Here is an 18,413-nt window from a genome sequence, read left to right as displayed (position 1 = left end):
GCATTGGAGCCAGCAAATCCCCCACAAATGGCTTAGGTGGTGGGGCTAGAAGAGGAGGATGTGGTTCTCATGGGAATGAGCTAGGCTGAATGTCTGGTATCCTTGGATTCCTGCACACCCCTGGGTGCTGGACTAGGGCTGGGGTCAGCCCAAGCAAGAGACGTTTCTTTCAAATGTACCCCCTTTACTTCAGCGCAGGTCTTCTGCCAGGAACACTGGCCTCTTGGCACTGGAAAGCCAAGCAGGAAGCCTCTGTCCTGGGAGTTTGTCCCCCTTTCTTAGCCTCTAAGTTCTCCCACTGGAAGGGCCTTGGGGGAAGGGCCAATAGGTAGGGGTGATGGAGTGGTTCTCACCAACTCCTGCCCTGGTCCCCATGTCCCAGGATGCACTGTATCTCCCAGCAGCCTCCCTGCTCCCCAGAGCCAAACCACTATTGGGTCCTCTTTCTTTTTCTTTTTCTCTCTCTTTCTTTTTTCTTTCTCTTTCTTCTTTCTCTCTCTCCCTCCTTTCCTTCCTTCCTTCTTTCTTTTTTCATTTACTCCTCCCTCCCTCCCACTCTCCTTACCTTTCTCCTTCTCTCTTTCCCTTCCTCTCTCCCTGCCTTCCTCTTTCTCTCCCTCCTCCCCTCCCTCTCTCCTGCCCTCCCTCCCTTCCTTCCTTCCTTTTTTCACTTACTCCTCCCTCCCTCCCACTCTCCTTATCTTTCTCTCTCTCTCCCCTTTCCTCTCTCCTGCCCTTCTTCCCTTCCTTCCTTTTTCTTCTTTCTTAGCAGTACTGGGGGTTGAACTCAGGACCTTGCATTTGCTAGGTAGACACTTGAGCTATGCCCCTAGCCCTTTATGCTGTCTTAAGTACTTTTCCTTTTTTTTTTATTATATTAATGTTGTACTGGGGGTACATTGTGACATTTACAAAAGTTCTTACAATATATCATAGTTGAATTCACCCCTTTATTATTCTCCTTTATCACCCTTAAGTTATTTTTTGAATTGTGTCTTGCATTGATGCCCAGGTCAGCCTGGACTTACGATCCTCCTATTTATGCTCCCATTCCAGCTGGGATGGTAGACATGCACCACAAGGCCCAGCTTTTATTGGTTGAAATAAGGTCTCCTTATTTGCTGGGGCTGACCTCCAACTGGATCCTCTGGATTTCCATTGAGTAGCTAGGATTATGGGAGTGAGCCACTGCACCTCACTATGACTGAATCATTTTCTTAATAGGGTTTGGCATGTCCTGGTATCAGAATTCCCCAGCCTCTCCAGATGATCTTGTAGTGATGCAAATGCTGTCTTTCTACAATCAATTGTACCTCAGTAGAGTTATTTCCGTTTATTCTCTGACAGGAAAGAGCTATTTCATAGCAAGAACGGAGCCCGAAAAAGTGCCAAGAAGATCCTCATTGTCATCACAGATGGGCAGAAGTACAGAGACCCCCTGGAATATAGCGATGTCATCCCCCAGGCGGAGAAAGCTGGCATCATCCGCTATGCCATCGGGGTACAGCCTCTTCCTCAGCATTGTCCCTGACTTGAACCACATCTCACCTGGTGAAGGCCTCGTGGGGCTCTCCTTTTTCTTAGCTGCCTCCCTGCTGCAGGTCGGGGACGCCTTCCAGGAACCCACTGCCCGGCAGGAGCTGAATGCCATTGGCTCAGCACCCTCACAGGACCACGTGTTCAAGGTGGACAACTTTGTGGCACTTGGCAGCATCCAGAAGCAGCTACAGGAGAAGATCTTTGCAGTTGAGGGTACATGGGAAGCAAATTTGAACCTTACAATTGAAGGGGTGCCTCCCCAATTGTCCTCTGCTGTTTTTACAGTTCATCCTGTTTTGCAAGTCACCAAACATTGCTCAGAAGAGCCCAAGCCCCCACTCCACGTTTTCCCTCTGCTCCACACCCCAGTGATTTCATAACTTTGGAGAAATTAACTGACCTGTTTTCCCACAGGAACCCAATCGAGGAAAAGTAGCTCTTTTCAGCATGAGATGTCACAAGAAGGTTTCAGCTCAGTGCTCACAACAGTGAGTGGAGGGTGCACTTCATAAACAGGTGTCTGTCCTGGACTGGGACATAGGGCCCAGAAGTAAACCAGAAGCAGACCCTGTCTTCAAGTCCACCATGGGAGAGACAGGCAGTTTCAGGTGCTGGAAGCAGAGTAGAGGGTAACCCAGGTTTCTCTCTCATGATGTGCATATTTCTAGTAGGTGGAGACCACACAAAAGACTTTCAGACAGTACTAGGTGTTGGAATGAAGAAAGAAAGATGGTCAGAAAAGGCTGCATGATGAGAAAGGCCAGCCCTGGAAAAATCTAGGGAAAGATTGCTCTAGGTGATTTCAAGGCTGACTTAGATGCCAAGGCTAGGGATGGCCAAGCCAAAGGTTGGATGTGTCTGAGGACAGAGGGTAATGCCACGGATTTGACTGGGAAGGTCAGGGGTTGGGAGATGGTCTTTCAGAAGAATAGCACCTGCACATGTGTTTGAGGAAGCCCAATGCCAGGCATAGGAGAAGGTTGAGCAGATGCCAGCAAGGCTGAGGCAGGATGGGCAGTAGGGAATGGTGATGGGCTGGAAGAAGCAAGACATGAACTGAGGGACACCAAGAGTCAGGGCATAGAGGCTGCAGTGAGGACAAGGAAGAAGAAAAGTCAAAATGATGAGGGGAGGTAGGGACAAGCTTCCTTCGGGTTGGGCTGTCTTCTTGCTCTAACCAGCTCAACCCTGGAACCCTTTCCTTCTAGGATGGACCAATTCTGGGGGCTGTGGGGAGCTACAGCTGGTCTGGAGGTGCCTTCTTGTATCCCTCAAATAACAACCCCATCTTCATCAGCATGTCTCAGAGGAATGTGGACAAGAGGGACTCCTACCTGGGTGAGGAAGGCCATGGGCAGGTTGGGTGGGTGATGAGTAGCTGAGGGGGGTGGAAGAGGAGCCTTGGTGCTGAGGCCTGGCCCCCTTAGGTTACTCTGCCGAGCTGGCCTTTTGGAAAGGGATACAGAGGCTGGTCCTGGGGGCTCCTCGCCACCAGCATACCGGGAAGGTTGTCATCTTCACTCAGATATTCAGGTGGTGGAAGCCAAATGCTGAAGTCACAGGGACTCAGGTTAGTAAGGAGGAAGCCATGAAGGTGAGCAGTGTAGCCAGGGATGGAGGAGGAGATGAAGGGCAAGGTACTGGTGCCTGGGAACTGTTGGGACCTGGTCCAGAAGGGATGCCTCTGGTGGGACAGGTAGGTGACTTCAGATTCTGCCCTTCAGATTGGCTCTTACTTTGGGGCTGCTCTCTGCTCTGTGGATGTGGACAGTGATGGCAGCACTGACCTGATCCTCATTGGGGCTCCCCATTACTATGAACAGACCCAAGGGGGCCAGGTGTCCATGTGCCCCATGCCCAGGGTGAGTGACAGATGGGACCTGGGCTGGTTGGGGCTGGGTGTGGAGTGGTAGGGCCTGGGTTGGGCCTGGCACTGGTTTTATTTTACAGTGGAGCAAGTGGCGGTGTGAGACTGTTCTCCGTGGGGAACAGGGCCATCCTTGGGGCCGATTTGGGGAAGCTCTGACAGTGCTGGGGGACATGAATGGGGACAAGCTGACAGATGTGGCCATTGGGGCCCCTGGAGAGCAGGAGAACCGGGGTGCTGTTTACATATTTCATGGGGTCTCAGGACTGGACATTGGCCTTGTGCACAGCCAGGTGAGGCCCTGTCTTCAGCTCTTACCTTGTCTCTGGTTCACTGAATGCCAGCCTCTGTCATTCCCCTTAGCAACCTCAACTCCCTACCTTCTTTCAGTAGCTTATTTCCTTGAATATCACCAAATCCCACTAAGCACAAATCATTTCTGTTTTTTCTGAACAACCTTCAATATATTGGCACAGCTTAGTGGGTAAGGGAATTGGCTTTGAGGTCAGATCCCAGGTCATATCTCATTAGTTTTGTGGCCGTAGGCAAATGACCAACTTGGCCTGTCTTAGCCTCAGTTTCTTTCAGTGAAACATACAAACGACCAAAGCAACTCCATAGGCTTCTTGTAAAGATAGCACAGTGAATGCTTTAAGCACTCCACTCATGAAATGTTTATGACCAACCACAGCAAATGTTGAATAAATGAGTCTATAATATCCCTATTGTCTTCCTTTTATTTCATCATTAACCTGTTCCCTTATGAGTAGTTACCAAAACTACAAAAGAAGTTACTTTCACTGTCTGAGGGCCCTCGAGCTCTTCATGCTGCTTATTTTCATCTCCTGTTCCTTCATCTTCCCTTTTCAACTTCTTTGTTCACATCTGCTTTCACCACAACCTCCTTCTGAATCTCTCTTCTTCAACCTTCATAATTGGCTCCTGATTTCCATTTTTCCTCCCCTGTCTGGCCAGCGGATCACCAGCTCCCAGCTCTCCCTTAGGCTCCAGTATTTTGGTCAGTCACTGAGCGGGGGCCAGGATCTCACCCAGGATGGACTGGCGGACCTGGCTGTGGGAGCCAAGGGTCACGTGCTGCTACTCAGGTGACAAGTCCCCTACATCTTGCCCTCGCCCACACTGTGTCTGATTGATCAGTGCTGCCCCCTCCTAGAGGCCACCGTCCTGTCCTCAGCCTCTGCATATGTCTCTCAGGAGTCTGCCAGTGCTGAAAGTTGGGGTGTCTATGAGATTTGCCCCTGTGGAGGTAGCGAAGGCTGCGTACCAGTGCTGGGAAGAGGTGCCTGCCACCCTGGAAGCTGGAGAGGCTATGGTCTGTCTCACTATTCGCAAAGGCTCACTTGACCAAATAGGTGAGTTTCTTCCCTAAAGGCGGACCCAAGCTTTTGCCCCATTAGAGTCCCGCAAGGCTGTCCTCAGGACAGAATAGGCCTGGAATTCAAATAGCCTCTCAACACTCACTCAGCTGCTTGTGTCAGAAACCTGGGTCCTTTCCCTCCCCTTCTTCTCATACCCAGGCCTGTCTCCAGGAGAGATCTGTAACTTGCTTACTTCTCTCTCCCTGGTCCCCGTCACTTTTTTTCCCCAAGTCACCACTTCTCTCTCCTACCCCTACCAAAAGAGACTTTGAGTGGTTTCTGCATCTCTTCTTGAGCCCTCTTACCCATCCACAGGGGAACTAAATGCAAGTCTCGGTTCCCCACCCACATCCTTACCACCTCTAAACTGTTCCTCCTTGTGTCTGTAAAACCCAAAGCCTTCCCTGCAGTGCCCTTTCTCTTTGGCTCCTCCATGCATCTTCTGTCTCACTCATCCCATTCCTCTTTCCCCTACATACTTTTGCACATGTGCCAGGCTCTCTCTGCCTTGAAGCCTTAGCCTCTGTTCCCATAGTTTGGGACTTTCTCTTGTCTCTGCTTCACCTAATTCCTGGTCGTCCTCCAGGTCATAGCTGGCCAAGTCAGAGTTAGGGCTCCCAGAAGACCCCACCCTGCTCTGCTCATTATGGCGCATGAACATGGTCTCTTTCCTAGACTAGAAAATTCCTGAGGGCAGGGAGCATATCTGTCTGTCTTCTCCACATAGATCTCCAGCATAGGGTGCAGTTCAGGGGCCATAGAAAGTACGTGGCAAATGTTTATTGCATGATCAAATAAATGAAAACAGAACATTCTAGCTTCTCTCTGCCTTTCCATTTTCCACTCCCTCTTCTCCTGCAGGTGATATCCAGAGCTCTGTCAGCTATGACCTGGTGTTGGACCCAGGCCGTCTGATTCCTCGTGCCATTTTTAATGAGACCAAGAACTGGACTTTGACTCGAAGAAAAATCCTGGGGTTGGGGGATCACTGTGAAACCATGAAGCTGCTTTTGCCAGTGAGGACTTCTGTTTGGGGGAAGGGGAGAGGGAGAGGGAGCCCAGAGATAGCCTGTAGAGTCCCTGTTCTCTGCCATGTGAGGTGGGAAGGGTGAGGCTCCTGGGGCTGGAGAAAGGAAGGCTGGGGGGTGGCTCCAGAGTTTGAGGGAAGAACCTGGTCCTCTAGCTGGGTCAGATGTCCATCTGGCTGTGATGGAGGAGAAGCCCCAGTAGTGTAGAGTAAGGAGGACCATGGGTTCTTGAAAGGCCATCCTCTCTCAGGACTGCGTGGAGGATATAGTGACTCCCATCACACTGCGTCTCAACTTCTCCCTGGTGGGAAACCCCACCTCATCCGGGAACCTTCGTCCTGTGCTGGCTGTGGGTTCACAAGACTTCTCCACTGCTTCTGTAAGTCTTCAAAGAAGTCCCATGGATGCCTTTGCCTCCCCGTGTGTCTCCATGTCCTGAAGAACCCACAGTAGCTCCCAGCTGCGCACCAGCCACATTAAATCCAAACACCTCCACCCAGCTTCCAAGGCCCTATGTAGTCTGGACACCTGCCCCTGTCCCAGCTGTACCCACTTGCCTGGAACATAAGCTGTTCAGTTCATGTTCTAGATCCCTCCCAGGTTTTCTCATTCCTACCCTAGAGCCTTGGTCTATGCTGTATTTCTTGTTTGAGAAACATTTCCTCTTTCGTCCACCTCAAGGATCTCCTCTAGTCCCCAAGCTCTGATCTTCTCTCTTTTGAAAATCATAAGCAGCAGCTCCCACTTTTTTCTGGCCCCCAATTACACCATGATCATCGCTTTTGAAACATCACTAGAAGGGAGTGGTGACACTGCATCTACATTTATGGCTGTCTGAGACTTGTAGACTCCTCCAACTTCAATAACCCTATCTAATTCACCTGTTGCTTTTACTTTCCCCAAACTAACACAACATGTCCCATTAATAGAACTTAATATTTGTTGAATATTGTTCCATTATTAATCAGATTAACTCAACTAAACTTTACTGATAAGACAAGGATCTTGTCTTATCTTTTTGAGGGGAGGGTAGGGGCATTACTGGGTTTGAACTCAGGACAGCTAGGCAAGTGCTCTACCATTTGAGTCATGCTCCCAGCCCTTTCAGTTATTTTTCAGGCAGGGTCTTGTGCTTTTGCCTGAAGCTGACCTCTGACTATGATTCTTCTATCTTTGTTTCCTGGGTAACTAAGATGACAGACACATACCACAATGCCTAGCTTGTTTGTTGAGATGGGGTCTTGCTAACTTTTTGCCCAGATTGGCCTCAAAACACAATCCTCCTGATCGCTGCCTCCTAAATATTATCTTTTATATTCCATCCTCCAACCCCACTTTTATCCCTTGCCAGTGTCTATCAGAGTATGGGGTGAAGAGCCTCAGTAATAATATTGATGAGTGCTTCCAGTGAGGTGACTGGGGAAAGATTAAGCCATGGGGTTGGAAAAAATATATATATATATAAAATCTTCAGCTCCCCTTTGAGAAGAACTGTGGGCAAGATCACCTCTGTGAAGGGGACCTGAGTGTCAGCTTCAGCTTCTCAGGGTGAGTCCTATCTCCTTTCATATCTTCCTATCTATGAGGGGGGACCCTCATAGAATGAGAGTTCTTGTGATCCCCCCTTGTCTTTCTAACACATGATTTTGATGGGAATGTTATCAGTGTATGAGTCACGAGCTTCCATAATCCTGCCCTTGGTCCAATTCCAGCCTATTTCCCATGAAGTCATACTCCCGTCTTCTCTGTCCCCCTCAGCCTGCAGACCCTAATGGTGGGGAGCTCCCTGGAGCTCAATGTGACAGTGACGGTGTCGAATGAGGGTGAGGATTCCTATGGAACGGTGGTCACCTTCTACTATCCAGAAGGGCTATCCTATCGACGGGTGTCAGAAATACAGGTAAACAGCTTTCTGGGGCAATATTTGCCTAGAACTTTATATTGGTCCATTTTCTGTTGCCAATAACAAAATGCCATAGACTGGGTGAGTTATAAAGAAAGGAGGTTTATTGTGGCTCACCATTCTGGAGGTGCAAAGGACAAGGGGCCACATTTAGTGATGACTTTCTTGCTGGCAGAGTCCCAAGGCAGTGCAAGGCATCACATGATGAGAAACAGGAAGTGTGCGTGTATGTATTGGTCTACTTTCTGTTCTGCTTCTTATAAAGCCACTAAGTATTGCTTCATAATGGGGGTTAAATTTTAACACATGAAACCCCCGAAGGGCACTCACCCTTATCCAAACCAGGCAGGCCTCTCCCCTGTCCTTAGTTCCTAGGTTATAGTAGGTTCTTTTTCATCTTCTATAATGTTATATAATACACACACATACAGAAAAGTTCAGCAAGTCTATGCATAGTTTAGTGAAAAAATATTCAGCAAACATCCATATAATTAGCACCTGGTCAAGAAAAGAACACTGCTAGCATCCTAAAGTCCTCTCGTGATGTGTCATATCCTACTCTCTCTCCAAAGGTAATCTTCCAACTTTATGACAATCATTTCCTTGCATTTCTTTATAGATTTACCATCCATGACTGCATCCCTAAGTCATACCATTCACTTTTGCCATATTTGAACTTTATATGAGTGGAAACATGTTGTATGTGTTCTTTTTGTGTCCTTTCTTTCTCTCAATATTATACTTGCGAGACACATTTGTGTTTTCACATGTGGCCATAGAACATGTTATATAGAATTTCTCTGTATGAATGTACCACATTCTACAATTGATGGTTGTCTATTTTCCTGATTTGGGCCATGATTACTTTTGAGCATGTACCCTGGTGTGCCTATGCATAATATTTTTGGAAGGTATGTACCATGCACAGAATTGCTATGCTGACTTATTAAAAATATCCTCCATTTCAACAAGTAAAGTCAAAGCATTTTTACCTATTTACTTCCATCAGCAGAGTATGACAGTTCCTGTGGCTTTTATGTACCTCAACACTTAGCATGTCAGACTATTTAATTTTTGTCAATCTGGTTGGTAATAGTATTTCCTTGCTGTGTTAATTTGCACTGTTCTAATGAGATTGAGCAACTTTACATGTATTTCCTGGCCATTTGCATCTTTTCTTCTGCATTCTGTGGTGTGCCTGTCTGCATTTCTTTTCCTGTTCTTCAGTTGAGTTGCTTATACTTTTATGCTGGTTTGTAAGAGTTCTTTGCTACTATTCCAGTAATATGTGATCAAATGTTTCTTCCCTTGCTGATCTTTTCAGCTTTTTATACTGTCTCTTAATAAGCAGAATGTCTTAATTTGGTGGTGATTTATTTTATCAGTCTTTTCTCTTGCACTTAGTGTTCTTGCGTGTGAGTCTTGTTTAAGGAATGTTTTCCTACTCCAAGGTTATGAACAGTCATCTATATTACCTTCCAAAAGTTTTATAGTTCTTAAAAAAATAAATAACTCAGTAAATCCATTCCTATGTGTCTACCCCAGAAAGCTGAAAACAGATGTCTATTTAAAATGGCTTTATGGTTTCATTTTTCATATTTAAGTCTTTAATCCAGTTGGAGTTTATAAGGAACCAATTTCTCTCTCTCTCTCTCTCCTCCTCTTTTCTTTCTTTTTTTTTTTTTTGGTGGTACTGGGATTTGAACTCAGGGCCTCCAGTCTGCCACCACTCCTCTATATCAGTCCTATATGCACACGTGGGTAACTTTTTTGAATTCATTTCACTAAAAGCAACCTCATCAGCGCCCACTGCACCTGGCATGCGAAGCAGAGTCCACTGAGAACAAGGCCTGGAGGGGCAGCAGCTGTAGCATCAACCACCCCATCCTCCAAGAGGGAACTAGGGTTAGTGCTCCCCCTCAGTCCTCTCACTGTTTTCCCTTGTCCTGACCCATAACCTTCCCTCATTCTCCCATGACCTTCCCTATCCTAATTCCTTCTTTCTTCCTCCCTCAGGGCACCTTCATAATCACATTTGATGTCTCCTACAAGGCTGCCCTGGGAGACAGATTGCTTGTGAGGGCTAATGCAAGCAGGTGAGCCCAGGCCAGCTATGGTGTGTCACTCAGCCTCCAGTCTCATGCCCCAGCTGGATATTCCTCTCCAGGACTCATTTCCAATTCAGTTCCCCTCTCTTTCTCCAGTGAGAATAATAAGCCTGCAACCAGCAAGACCACCTTCCAGCTGGAACTCCCAGTGAAATATGCAGTGTACACAGTGATCAGCAGGTGTTTAATCTTCCCAGTCCTCCCCTTGTACCTCTGACCACTTCCAAGCCTGGTACCTCCTGCTGCAGCCCAGCTTGCTCATTTGCTGTTATCCGAATTAGTCTGTTTTACTGTAATGGACTACCTGAGAAAGGGTATTTATAAAGAAAAGAGGTTTATTCAGCTCACGGTTTTGGCAGTCCAAACAGCACAGTGCCAGGTCTGGGAAGGACCTCCCTAACTACATTGCAGTATAGCGGGAATTTGTGCCAGAGGGTGAGCTCACACAGTGAGACCCAAAGCCAGAGAAAGGGGGAGGAGCCATTGCTGCCATGGCTCACTGGATCCCACCTCTTAAAGGTCCCACCACCTCTCAACATTGCCACCGTTAGGGCCAAGCCCTCAACACATGAACCCTTGTAGAACAAACTCAAACCTTATTGAAACTATAGCAACATCCAAACTATCCCCTCTGGTTCCTCCCATGGGAAAGGTCGTGTGGGGGACCAGCCTGATATTTATACTATACTACGATGGACCATATAGTTCTTGCTGCTTCTCTGATAAATAGACCTGCTGGTGGGAAACACACACCTTGTCACCACTATACACTTCCTCCTCTTCCTTCCAAACTCAGGCTTCTTTCACATAAAGCCAGTCCTTTCCTTTGAACTAAACATGAACCTGTTGAAGTGAAGCTAGTAGACTGAGCTCAAGGTTTTTCTGAGCACTCTGAATTGGGGAGTGTGTGCCCAACAGGATATGATATGTCACCCCATAGAGCAAAGGAAAGGTCAGGTTTCTACAAAACTCAGAGGACCGAGGTATGAGAAACTGTTGGGAAGATCTCTAAAAGCCTAAGGCTGAGGCAGGCCATGGGAGAGGCAAGTGTAAGGCTGCTGCAGTGGGTTCTGAGAGTGGGTGAAGGGGTGGGACAGGCCTGGTTGGAAGCAAAGCAAGGGACTCCCTACACTGGGCTACATTCCAGAGATTAAGAGAGTCCCTCAGAAGCTTGTAGTAGTGTCATGGCAGAAAGTGGTGCTGTTGCTCTTGAACTTATAGGAGAGTGATGGAAAGGTGGGGGTGTTCATTTGTTCTAGATGGACAATGACATGGTCTACGGACCACATGTATGAGATTCCTCTTCTATCCATAGGGAAAGTATTTATTTAATTTTTTTTGATGATGGTACTGAGGTTTGAACTCAGGGCCTCATGCTTTCTAGGCAGGTGCTCTAACACTTAGCCGTGTTCGCTTTTTGGGCTTATTGTTTTTAACAGGTTCTTATGCTCACCCCCACCCCACCAGACCTCAGACTATGATCCTCCTACTTGTGCCTCCTGCATAACCAGGACCACAGGCAAGCACCACCATGCCTGGCTTGTTGGTTGATATGAGGTTTTGCTAACTTTTTCCCTGGGCTGGACTTGAATCTTAATCCTCCCAATATCTACCTTCTGAGTATCTGGGATTACAGCTGTGTACCACCATGCAGGTCCTTATAAGAAAATTCTTATAACAGACCTTATGATATGTCAAGCATTATTTTTTTAGTTGTCATTTTTTGCATTGTTTTAAGTAGTTTACATGTATTTATATTCATTTATTCCTCCCCAAAACTATATTGTTACCCCCCAAAAATCAAGAATTTAAATAACTTGCCCCTGTCATTCACTAAACAAGCCACATTTGACATCTACAAGGCCACCCTGGGAGACAGGTTGCTTGTGAGGGTCAATGAAAGCAGGCAGGACCAAAGAGTTTGACCCCAGGGCCTGTGCCTATGGCCATATGCCACATGCCTCTGAAGACTTAGGAAAGCAGGGTGCTTTACTCAGATTTGAAAAGAGGTTTAAAACTGGAAGATTTTTAAGGGAAGAAAAATGGAAGCACAGCAAGAATGTGGGTTGGGGTGGGGAGCAGAGAGGAAGGCTAGCATACTAAAGGAAAATTAACCTTTATAGCACAGATAGGTGCTCAGAGCTGCTACAGCCTTCATCATAACTTTACTATAGATAGCCACTACTTTTAGAATCCTATGTTAAGAAGAAAAAACTACAGGGCTCTAGTGAGGTTAGATGAAGTAACTCACCTCAAAGGATTTGGGTAGGATGTGGTGGATGTGAGATGTGAACTCAACCAGAGCATGCTTACCTAGACTATACCACACAGCTGCATTTCCAGCCCCCTCTGCGTTCTTGATCAAGTTGATAGTGAGAAAACTGTTCCAGTCCACAGAAATTCTTTCTGACTCGTATGGCTTCTGGGTGCTGGTGGAAGTTCACATCTTTCTTGTTTGGTTCTACTGAGACTTTGACATTAAGCTCTGAGAAGGCAGGACTATGGTTTAAATGTTGACTCTCCAGGACCATCTGCATAGCCTGGTACATGGTAAAAGTTTAGTGAAAGAAGCCGTGATTGATGGATGGATGGATGATGGATGATGGATGGATGGATGGATGGATGGATGGAAGCCCTGCTGCAACCTGGAACATTTATATTCCCTCTGTGGGCTTGAGTTCATGAACCATCTTCTTTCACATTTATCTGCCCCAAGATGACCCCATCTATTTTCTCCACTGCCATCATAGAGGGCCTCTTATTCCACTTTTTCATGAGTAATCCAGCTGTCCTCCCTAGAGTCTCCTAACAGAAGACTGCAAGCATTACCTGAGGCCAGCCACGTATCAACTAAAAAAAGCAATGGGAACACTTGTATCCCATAGGAAAATGCTTAAACATTATGAGAGGTGATGTTTAAGTTGGGCCTCTAAGTGAGAATTCCCTGAAGGGGAGTAAGGACATTCTAAGCAGAAGACAGAACTTGAGCAAAGTCCTGGGGATATGAGAGAACGAGGGGTAGGTATCGAGGGGAGAGCTGTTAGTTCTGGGTGACTGGGGCAGAGGCCTCTGAGGGGAGAGGAGCTGAAGCTAAGGCTGCAGAGGTACGTGGGGACCACTGCTAATCCCCTGGGACATCTGCTGGCCTTTCTGCAGCAGGCTAGGCCCTACCTGGGGATGGTATCACCAACACGCCCTCTCTCCAGGCAGGAAGAATCCACCACGTACTTCAATTTTTCTTCTTCTGATGAGAACAGCAAGAAAGAGGCCAAACATCGGTATCGGGTACGAGACTAGAGAACATTCTTGTCTATCTCAACTCAAGATGAAGAAGACCTGAAGGCTATGGGTAGGAAAGAAGTGGTTTGCAACATGCCAGGGACTCCAATAATGTTTGGTCTTGATTTTCTGCAGGTGAATAACCTGAGCCAGCGGGACTTGGACATCAGCGTTACCTTCTGGGTCCCCATCCTTCTGGATGGCATGGCTGTGTGGGATGTGGCTGTGAGGGCCCCTGCACAGGTGCCTGCCCAACTTTCCTCTCTTGCATCGATCCCACAGTGCCATCCACCTCATCAGAGAATAGGTACCCTTGTGTGCCTAAGGAGCTTTCTCTCTCTTCCCAGAGTCTCCCCTGTGTGGCAGAGAGGGAGCCTCCCCAGTGCTCTGATTTCCTGACCAAGATTCCAAAGAGTTCTGTGCTGGTGAGAAAGGCCCTGAGGCCCCAGGGTAGGGCCAGCCTACAATGGGGCATACAGGGAAATGGACAACTAAATTCCAGTGTTACAAAGTCATCCTGTTAATTGTTCATCTGTTCTCTACCCCAAACTGAATAACCTTTATTTTCTCTTATGGTTCCTAAGTGAAGACCCTCTTTAAGTGTATTCCTCTCCTGTCCTCAGGACTGCTCCATTGCTGACTGCTTAAGGATCCGCTGTGACATCCCCTCCTTTGGTGTCCAGGAGGAACTTGACTTCATCCTAGAGGGCAACCTAAGCTTCGGCTGGGTCAGCCAGGTGCATAAGAGCAACAGCATTGCCTCTCCCCCAGATCCACGCGGGGCCTGATGGGCCTGTGCTATCCTCAGGCCAGGACATTTCTTGAGCTCCCCTCAGACCCTATTCCCCTCCCCCCTCCCCTTTGCAGACACTGCAGAAGAAGGTGGAGGTCGTGAGTGTGGCTGAAATCGCATTCAACACATCTGTGTATTCCCAGCTCCCAGGACAGGAGGCATTTTTGAGAGCCCAGGTAGTGGCTGTGTGGTAGGCAGTGGTCAGGCTGGCGAGAAGGCTCCTGATGCTAAGTGTAGGGTTCTGGATGGGGATTTGCCGGCCTGGAGGGAGCAGGGTCCCTGGGTGGCAAAGTGGCTCCAAAGAACACTACATCTCACTCCTTGGAGCAAGGACTGGGGGAAGAGGGTCCCTGGGCAGGACAGTGGCCCTTAAAGCACCCCTTGGAGCAGGACCCAAGGGAGGTGGAGAGGAAGCTAAAGGCTAGGAGCCCAGGGGAGTATGAGACAGCAGGAGCCTGACGCTTTTGGTCTCCTACTCAGATGGAGACGGTGCTAGAAGAACATGAAGTCTACAATCCCACCTTCCTCATGGTGGGCAGTTCTGTGGGAGGTCTGCTGCTGCTGGCTCTCATCACAGTTGCCCTGTACAAGGTCAGTGTTTTATCCCACTCCTAACACCACCAGCATCCAACCTCTGCCCTGCCACGGCAGGAGAGTGCAGTGAGACCTTGGATCATGTTGTCAGGCAGGCCAAAGCACACATTTTGCCTCTATCACTTACTCATCGGTTAATGTGAGCAAATTGCTCAACCTCTCTTAGCCAATTTCCCATTTTTTGAAACAATAATAGGGCTTACAACACTGATTGGCTGAAGTGAGATAGAAATGAGGCCAGGGAATGTGTACAACCCTGCCAGATCATATAATCTATGCTCATCTCCTACTGTTCACATTGTATAATGATTGTGCTGGGCTTGGCACACGAGAAATCTGTTTGTGACAGCTCTTGATCACATAAGTGTTCTGACACACAAGCAAGAGTTAGTTCAGTTCCCTTTTCTTCTTTTTCAGCTTCTTCCAACTCTCATCTTTCTTCCCTGCCCTTTTACTCATCTTCTCTCATTTACTTCCTCTCACAGCTTGGTTTCTTCAAACGTCAGTACAAAGAGATGCTGGATGACAAGCCAGAAGACCCAGCCACAGTCAGTGGGGAGGATTTCATCTGTGAGGACCCAAATTTGCCTTTGTCCTAATAATCCTCTTTCCTGCTTATCTCTACCCCATGGACTGGTCCCATCTCTGCCTCTAAATCACAGCTTCTCACAGATCGGGACTGACCTGAGCAACCTATCAGGTTCTAGGCCATTGAACTGAGGCACAATGCCAGCACACATTTTCATATGCATGAGTTGTCACATTAAATGAGGGTGTCTGTAACACATTTTCCTTGTATGGAAGAGCTTGATCCTAGGGTGCTATTCCGGGAATAATCAGAAGAGCCTGCTGTGGATATAGAACAGGTCCTCTCACTTTCCCAGGTTCCCAGGGTCTCTGATCAGCTGCCTGAATTTAGACAAGTCATTGAGTTGCAGAGAATCTCAGGTTCCTTCCCCAGAGGAGAATTTAAAATATATATAATATATATATATAAAGAGGTGATAGAGAAAGCAGGAGCCTCCCACCTATACCTCCTATACCCTCCCTGGCCTGGGAAAGACAAGTGCAGAGCCAGGGCTCTGCGCACATGCGCACGTCGTAAGCGCGAGCCCTGCGGGACCCCTCCTGCTCAGCTGTCCCCAAGGAGCCCAAGGACACGAACCTTTCACATCTTTATTGCGCTGGGGATTGTCCGCTGGGGCCTCAGGGGTGCTCGTAGCCCGTGGGCAGAGCGTTGACGTGGGGGTTGTGGAAGAGCGTGTGGTTGCCGTCGCCCCAGGAGTAGGGCTGCGGAGAGGGGACAGCGGGTCAGCGCACGTGTCCCGGGGCTCCGCACCGCTCGCCCGCCCACTGGTCCCCGGTCCCTGCACATACCTTGGTGCGGATGCGCAGGTGGTGGTAGGGGATGAACTCGGGGCGCTTGCGGTGACCCGCATGTAGCCAGCAGTTGAGTGTGCAGAGCGCTACGCTGGGCAACGCCAGCACGAAGGTCAGGAGGCGCCAGGTGCTGGCTGTGCGGGAAGAAAGGCGAGCGGAGAAGCTGCAGGGCCGGGAATGTGGCCGGTGGGGGTTGTCGTCGAGACTTGGGGAGTGGGGAGTTGGAGAGGGAATGGGTGGGCAAGGCCAGTAAGTCACAGGGTCGTGCCCCGGCCCCACTCACCTCCGGCCCCTGCGTGGTCGCCCTTGGCTGCGCTGGCCAAGCCCCGACTTAAGGACCTCAGAGGCAGCGCCATTACGGTGGAGAAGCTGGGATGGCGCTGTCCTTCGCTCTCCTTCAGCGAGGCCTCGTTCTCCTCCCTCTTCTTGAGCCAATCACCTGTTGCGTCCCGAACAGGGGTGGCTATTTTTAGGGGGGGTTCTATTTTTAAAATGGGGTCTGACTAGCAGGAGGCCCTCTCCAGACAGCTGCTGCATTGTACCTTTTATTTTGGCAAGGGGATATTTAAAGTATAGTCTGCTAGTCTTATTAACAGTTGTGGAGAACTATCTTATTAAACATTCTATTCCCAATGGCTGGCACGGAGTAGGCTTTTAATAAATATGTGTAAAAGGAATCAAGTGTCCTTTTCTTTTTTGTTTTTGTTTTTTACGGCAGTGATAGGGATCAAACCCAGGGTCTTGTGCATGCTAGCAAGTGCTCTACCATTGAGCTATGCACCCAGCCCTTGGTGTTTTTTTTTTTTTTTTTTTTTTTTGAGAAAGGGTTTTGCTTTGTAGCTCAGGCTGGCCATGAACTGGAGATCTTTCTGCTTCAGCCTCCCTAGTGCTGGGATTACAGATATGCACCACTATGCCCTGCTCAAGTGTCTTTTTGAGTTTCAGGTTTTCAACTGTAAAATGTATAATTTGTATCTTAAATGATTTTTATGAAGTTTAAGTAACAGAAGTGTGCCATCTTAGAGTCTGGGCAAAACAGTAGTTCAGTATATGTATCAGTCACAGTTCTTTGCAAAGAGCAGAGCTTACTCTCAGTGTGTGTGTGTGTGTGTGTGTGTGTGTGTGTGTATGTGTGTGTGATACTGGGGTTTGAAATCAGGGCCTCATGCTTGCTAGGTAGGCACTCTACCACTTGAGCCAGTTCACCAGCCTTGTTTTATCTTGGTTTTTTTTTCGAGATAGGGTCTCATGAACTATTTGCCTGGGCTGGCTTTGAACCTGGACCCTCCTTATCTTTGCCTCCTGAGTAGCTGGGATTATAGACGTGAGCCACCAGCACCTGGTGATGACTCTCAGGTTTTAAAGATAAGCAGCTGAGAGTCTTAGGTAGCTCCTGGTGTCTCTGGTACACATGGAGAGGCCTACAATCTGAATAGCCAGAACAAATCATTCTGTGGGCCTGCTGCAGTGAAACAGCACCAAGGCTCACACTTCTGGACACTAAAGGTCAAAAACTTCATTAAAGCTGCCTTGGGAAGCTAGATTCTTCACCCTCACCGTGTCTTAAAAATAGGTTCTTAGCTGGGCATAGTGGCTCATGCCTATAATTCCAGCACTCCAGAGGTTGAGGCAGAAGAACCAAAAGTTCAAGGCCAGCCTGGGTTACATAGTTTCAGGTGAGCCTGGGCTACATAGGAAGACCATATCTCTCAAAAGACAAAAAAATGGATTCTTCCTGAAGCTTGTTTCCTTGGTTGCTCTCCTCTGAATCAATGAGTCACATGGCTGCACCAATTGACAATACCAAAATCATTGTGCTCCAGCTGCAAGAAAAGCTGGGGAATTGAATTCTGGGTTTTGTCTTAAGGAGGCAGGAATTATATTGTAGGGGGAGGTCCCCAAATATAGGAAGAGTATTCAAAAGATGCTGGACAGTCAGAAATCTGTCAAATGTTTTCCTCAAAGTGTGTTATTTCAGTCTGAAAGATCTGACTACTTGAGAAAGGTCACACTAGGCAGCCCTGTGTGACCCTTGTGTGGAAGCAGGTTGCCAGAAACCTACAAACCCTGGCAGGCATCTGCCTTGTTATATCCTCAGCACCCAGCATGGAGCCTGACATGAAGTATGCGTTCTAAAAATATGTATTTAATGAAAGCTTGAGCTATGTTATTTCGGTAACCCTATAGAAATGCCTTTTCAGAAGTAGGCATGGTGTTTCAAGCCTATAATCTCAGCAATCGGGAGGTTGAAGAAGGAGGATCATGACTTCCAGGCCAACCTGGGTTTTATAATGAGACTGTCTCCAAAAATAAATAAATAAAATTTAAAAATGACAAAGAAATGGCTTTTCAGAACACTAATCTTGTGTTTTGTTTGACACAGGGTCTTAAACAGGCTGTAACCCAGGCTGGCCTGGAACTCTTGATTCTCCTGCCTCAGCCTCCAGAGTACTGGGATTATAGGCAAGTGCCATCTCTCCAGTTCACAGCTACAATCTTAACAGGAGGCCTCCAACTTTGATCAAAGACTGATGTACTAATTT

The 18,413-nt window shown here is 47.8% G+C and overlaps 2 protein-coding genes across 6 annotated transcripts in view; one reads left to right on the top strand and one right to left on the bottom strand.

Annotated features, from left to right (window-relative positions):
* LOC109699536 (integrin alpha-D-like) overlaps nt 1-15,277 on the top strand; it is a 51,656-nt gene extending 36,379 nt beyond the window's left edge. For 3 of the 5 annotated variants that reach the window (XM_074060143.1, XM_074060147.1, XM_074060148.1), the window contains 23 exons: nt 1,348-1,501; nt 1,602-1,752; nt 1,954-2,027; nt 2,748-2,877; nt 2,967-3,109; nt 3,264-3,401; nt 3,490-3,699; nt 4,382-4,512; nt 4,622-4,779; nt 5,647-5,801; nt 6,064-6,192; nt 7,288-7,361; nt 7,572-7,713; nt 9,508-9,621; nt 9,733-9,812; nt 9,921-10,004; nt 13,031-13,109; nt 13,239-13,346; nt 13,451-13,528; nt 13,727-13,840; nt 13,971-14,072; nt 14,377-14,487; nt 14,976-15,277. In XM_074060143.1, the coding sequence (XP_073916244.1) occupies nt 1,348-1,501; nt 1,602-1,752; nt 1,954-2,027; nt 2,748-2,877; nt 2,967-3,109; nt 3,264-3,401; nt 3,490-3,699; nt 4,382-4,512; nt 4,622-4,779; nt 5,647-5,801; nt 6,064-6,192; nt 7,288-7,361; nt 7,572-7,713; nt 9,508-9,621; nt 9,733-9,812; nt 9,921-10,004; nt 13,031-13,109; nt 13,239-13,346; nt 13,451-13,528; nt 13,727-13,840; nt 13,971-14,072; nt 14,377-14,487; nt 14,976-15,089 (2,773 nt within the window). In that variant the 3' untranslated portion in view covers nt 15,090-15,277. The remainder of the gene's footprint in view (nt 1-1,347; nt 1,502-1,601; nt 1,753-1,953; nt 2,028-2,747; nt 2,878-2,966; nt 3,110-3,263; nt 3,402-3,489; nt 3,700-4,381; nt 4,513-4,621; nt 4,780-5,646; nt 5,802-6,063; nt 6,193-7,287; nt 7,362-7,571; nt 7,714-9,507; nt 9,622-9,732; nt 9,813-9,920; nt 10,005-13,030; nt 13,110-13,238; nt 13,347-13,450; nt 13,529-13,726; nt 13,841-13,970; nt 14,073-14,376; nt 14,488-14,975) is intronic. The other 2 variants (XM_074060146.1, XM_074060145.1) reach the window with 1 other exon arrangement.
* Nucleotides 15,278-15,652: 375 nt separating this feature from the next.
* Nucleotides 15,653-16,315, bottom strand: Cox6a2 (cytochrome c oxidase subunit 6A2). Its single transcript, XM_020184299.2, has 3 exons — nt 16,154-16,315; nt 15,868-16,004; nt 15,653-15,780 (listed from the first exon to the last, which is right to left on the bottom strand). Exons 1-3 carry the CDS (start codon nt 16,224-16,226, stop codon nt 15,697-15,699), a joined length of 294 nt encoding a protein of 97 aa, XP_020039888.1. The 5' UTR covers nt 16,227-16,315; the 3' UTR covers nt 15,653-15,696.
* Between the last annotated feature and the right edge of the window lie 2,098 nt (nt 16,316-18,413).

This window comes from Castor canadensis, chromosome 17 (assembly GCF_047511655.1).
Source record: "Castor canadensis chromosome 17, mCasCan1.hap1v2, whole genome shotgun sequence".
Classification (NCBI taxonomy): Eukaryota; Metazoa; Chordata; class Mammalia; order Rodentia; family Castoridae; genus Castor; species Castor canadensis.
Note: the sequence above shows the minus strand (reverse complement) of the source record. Positions and strands in the feature narration are given on the sequence as shown.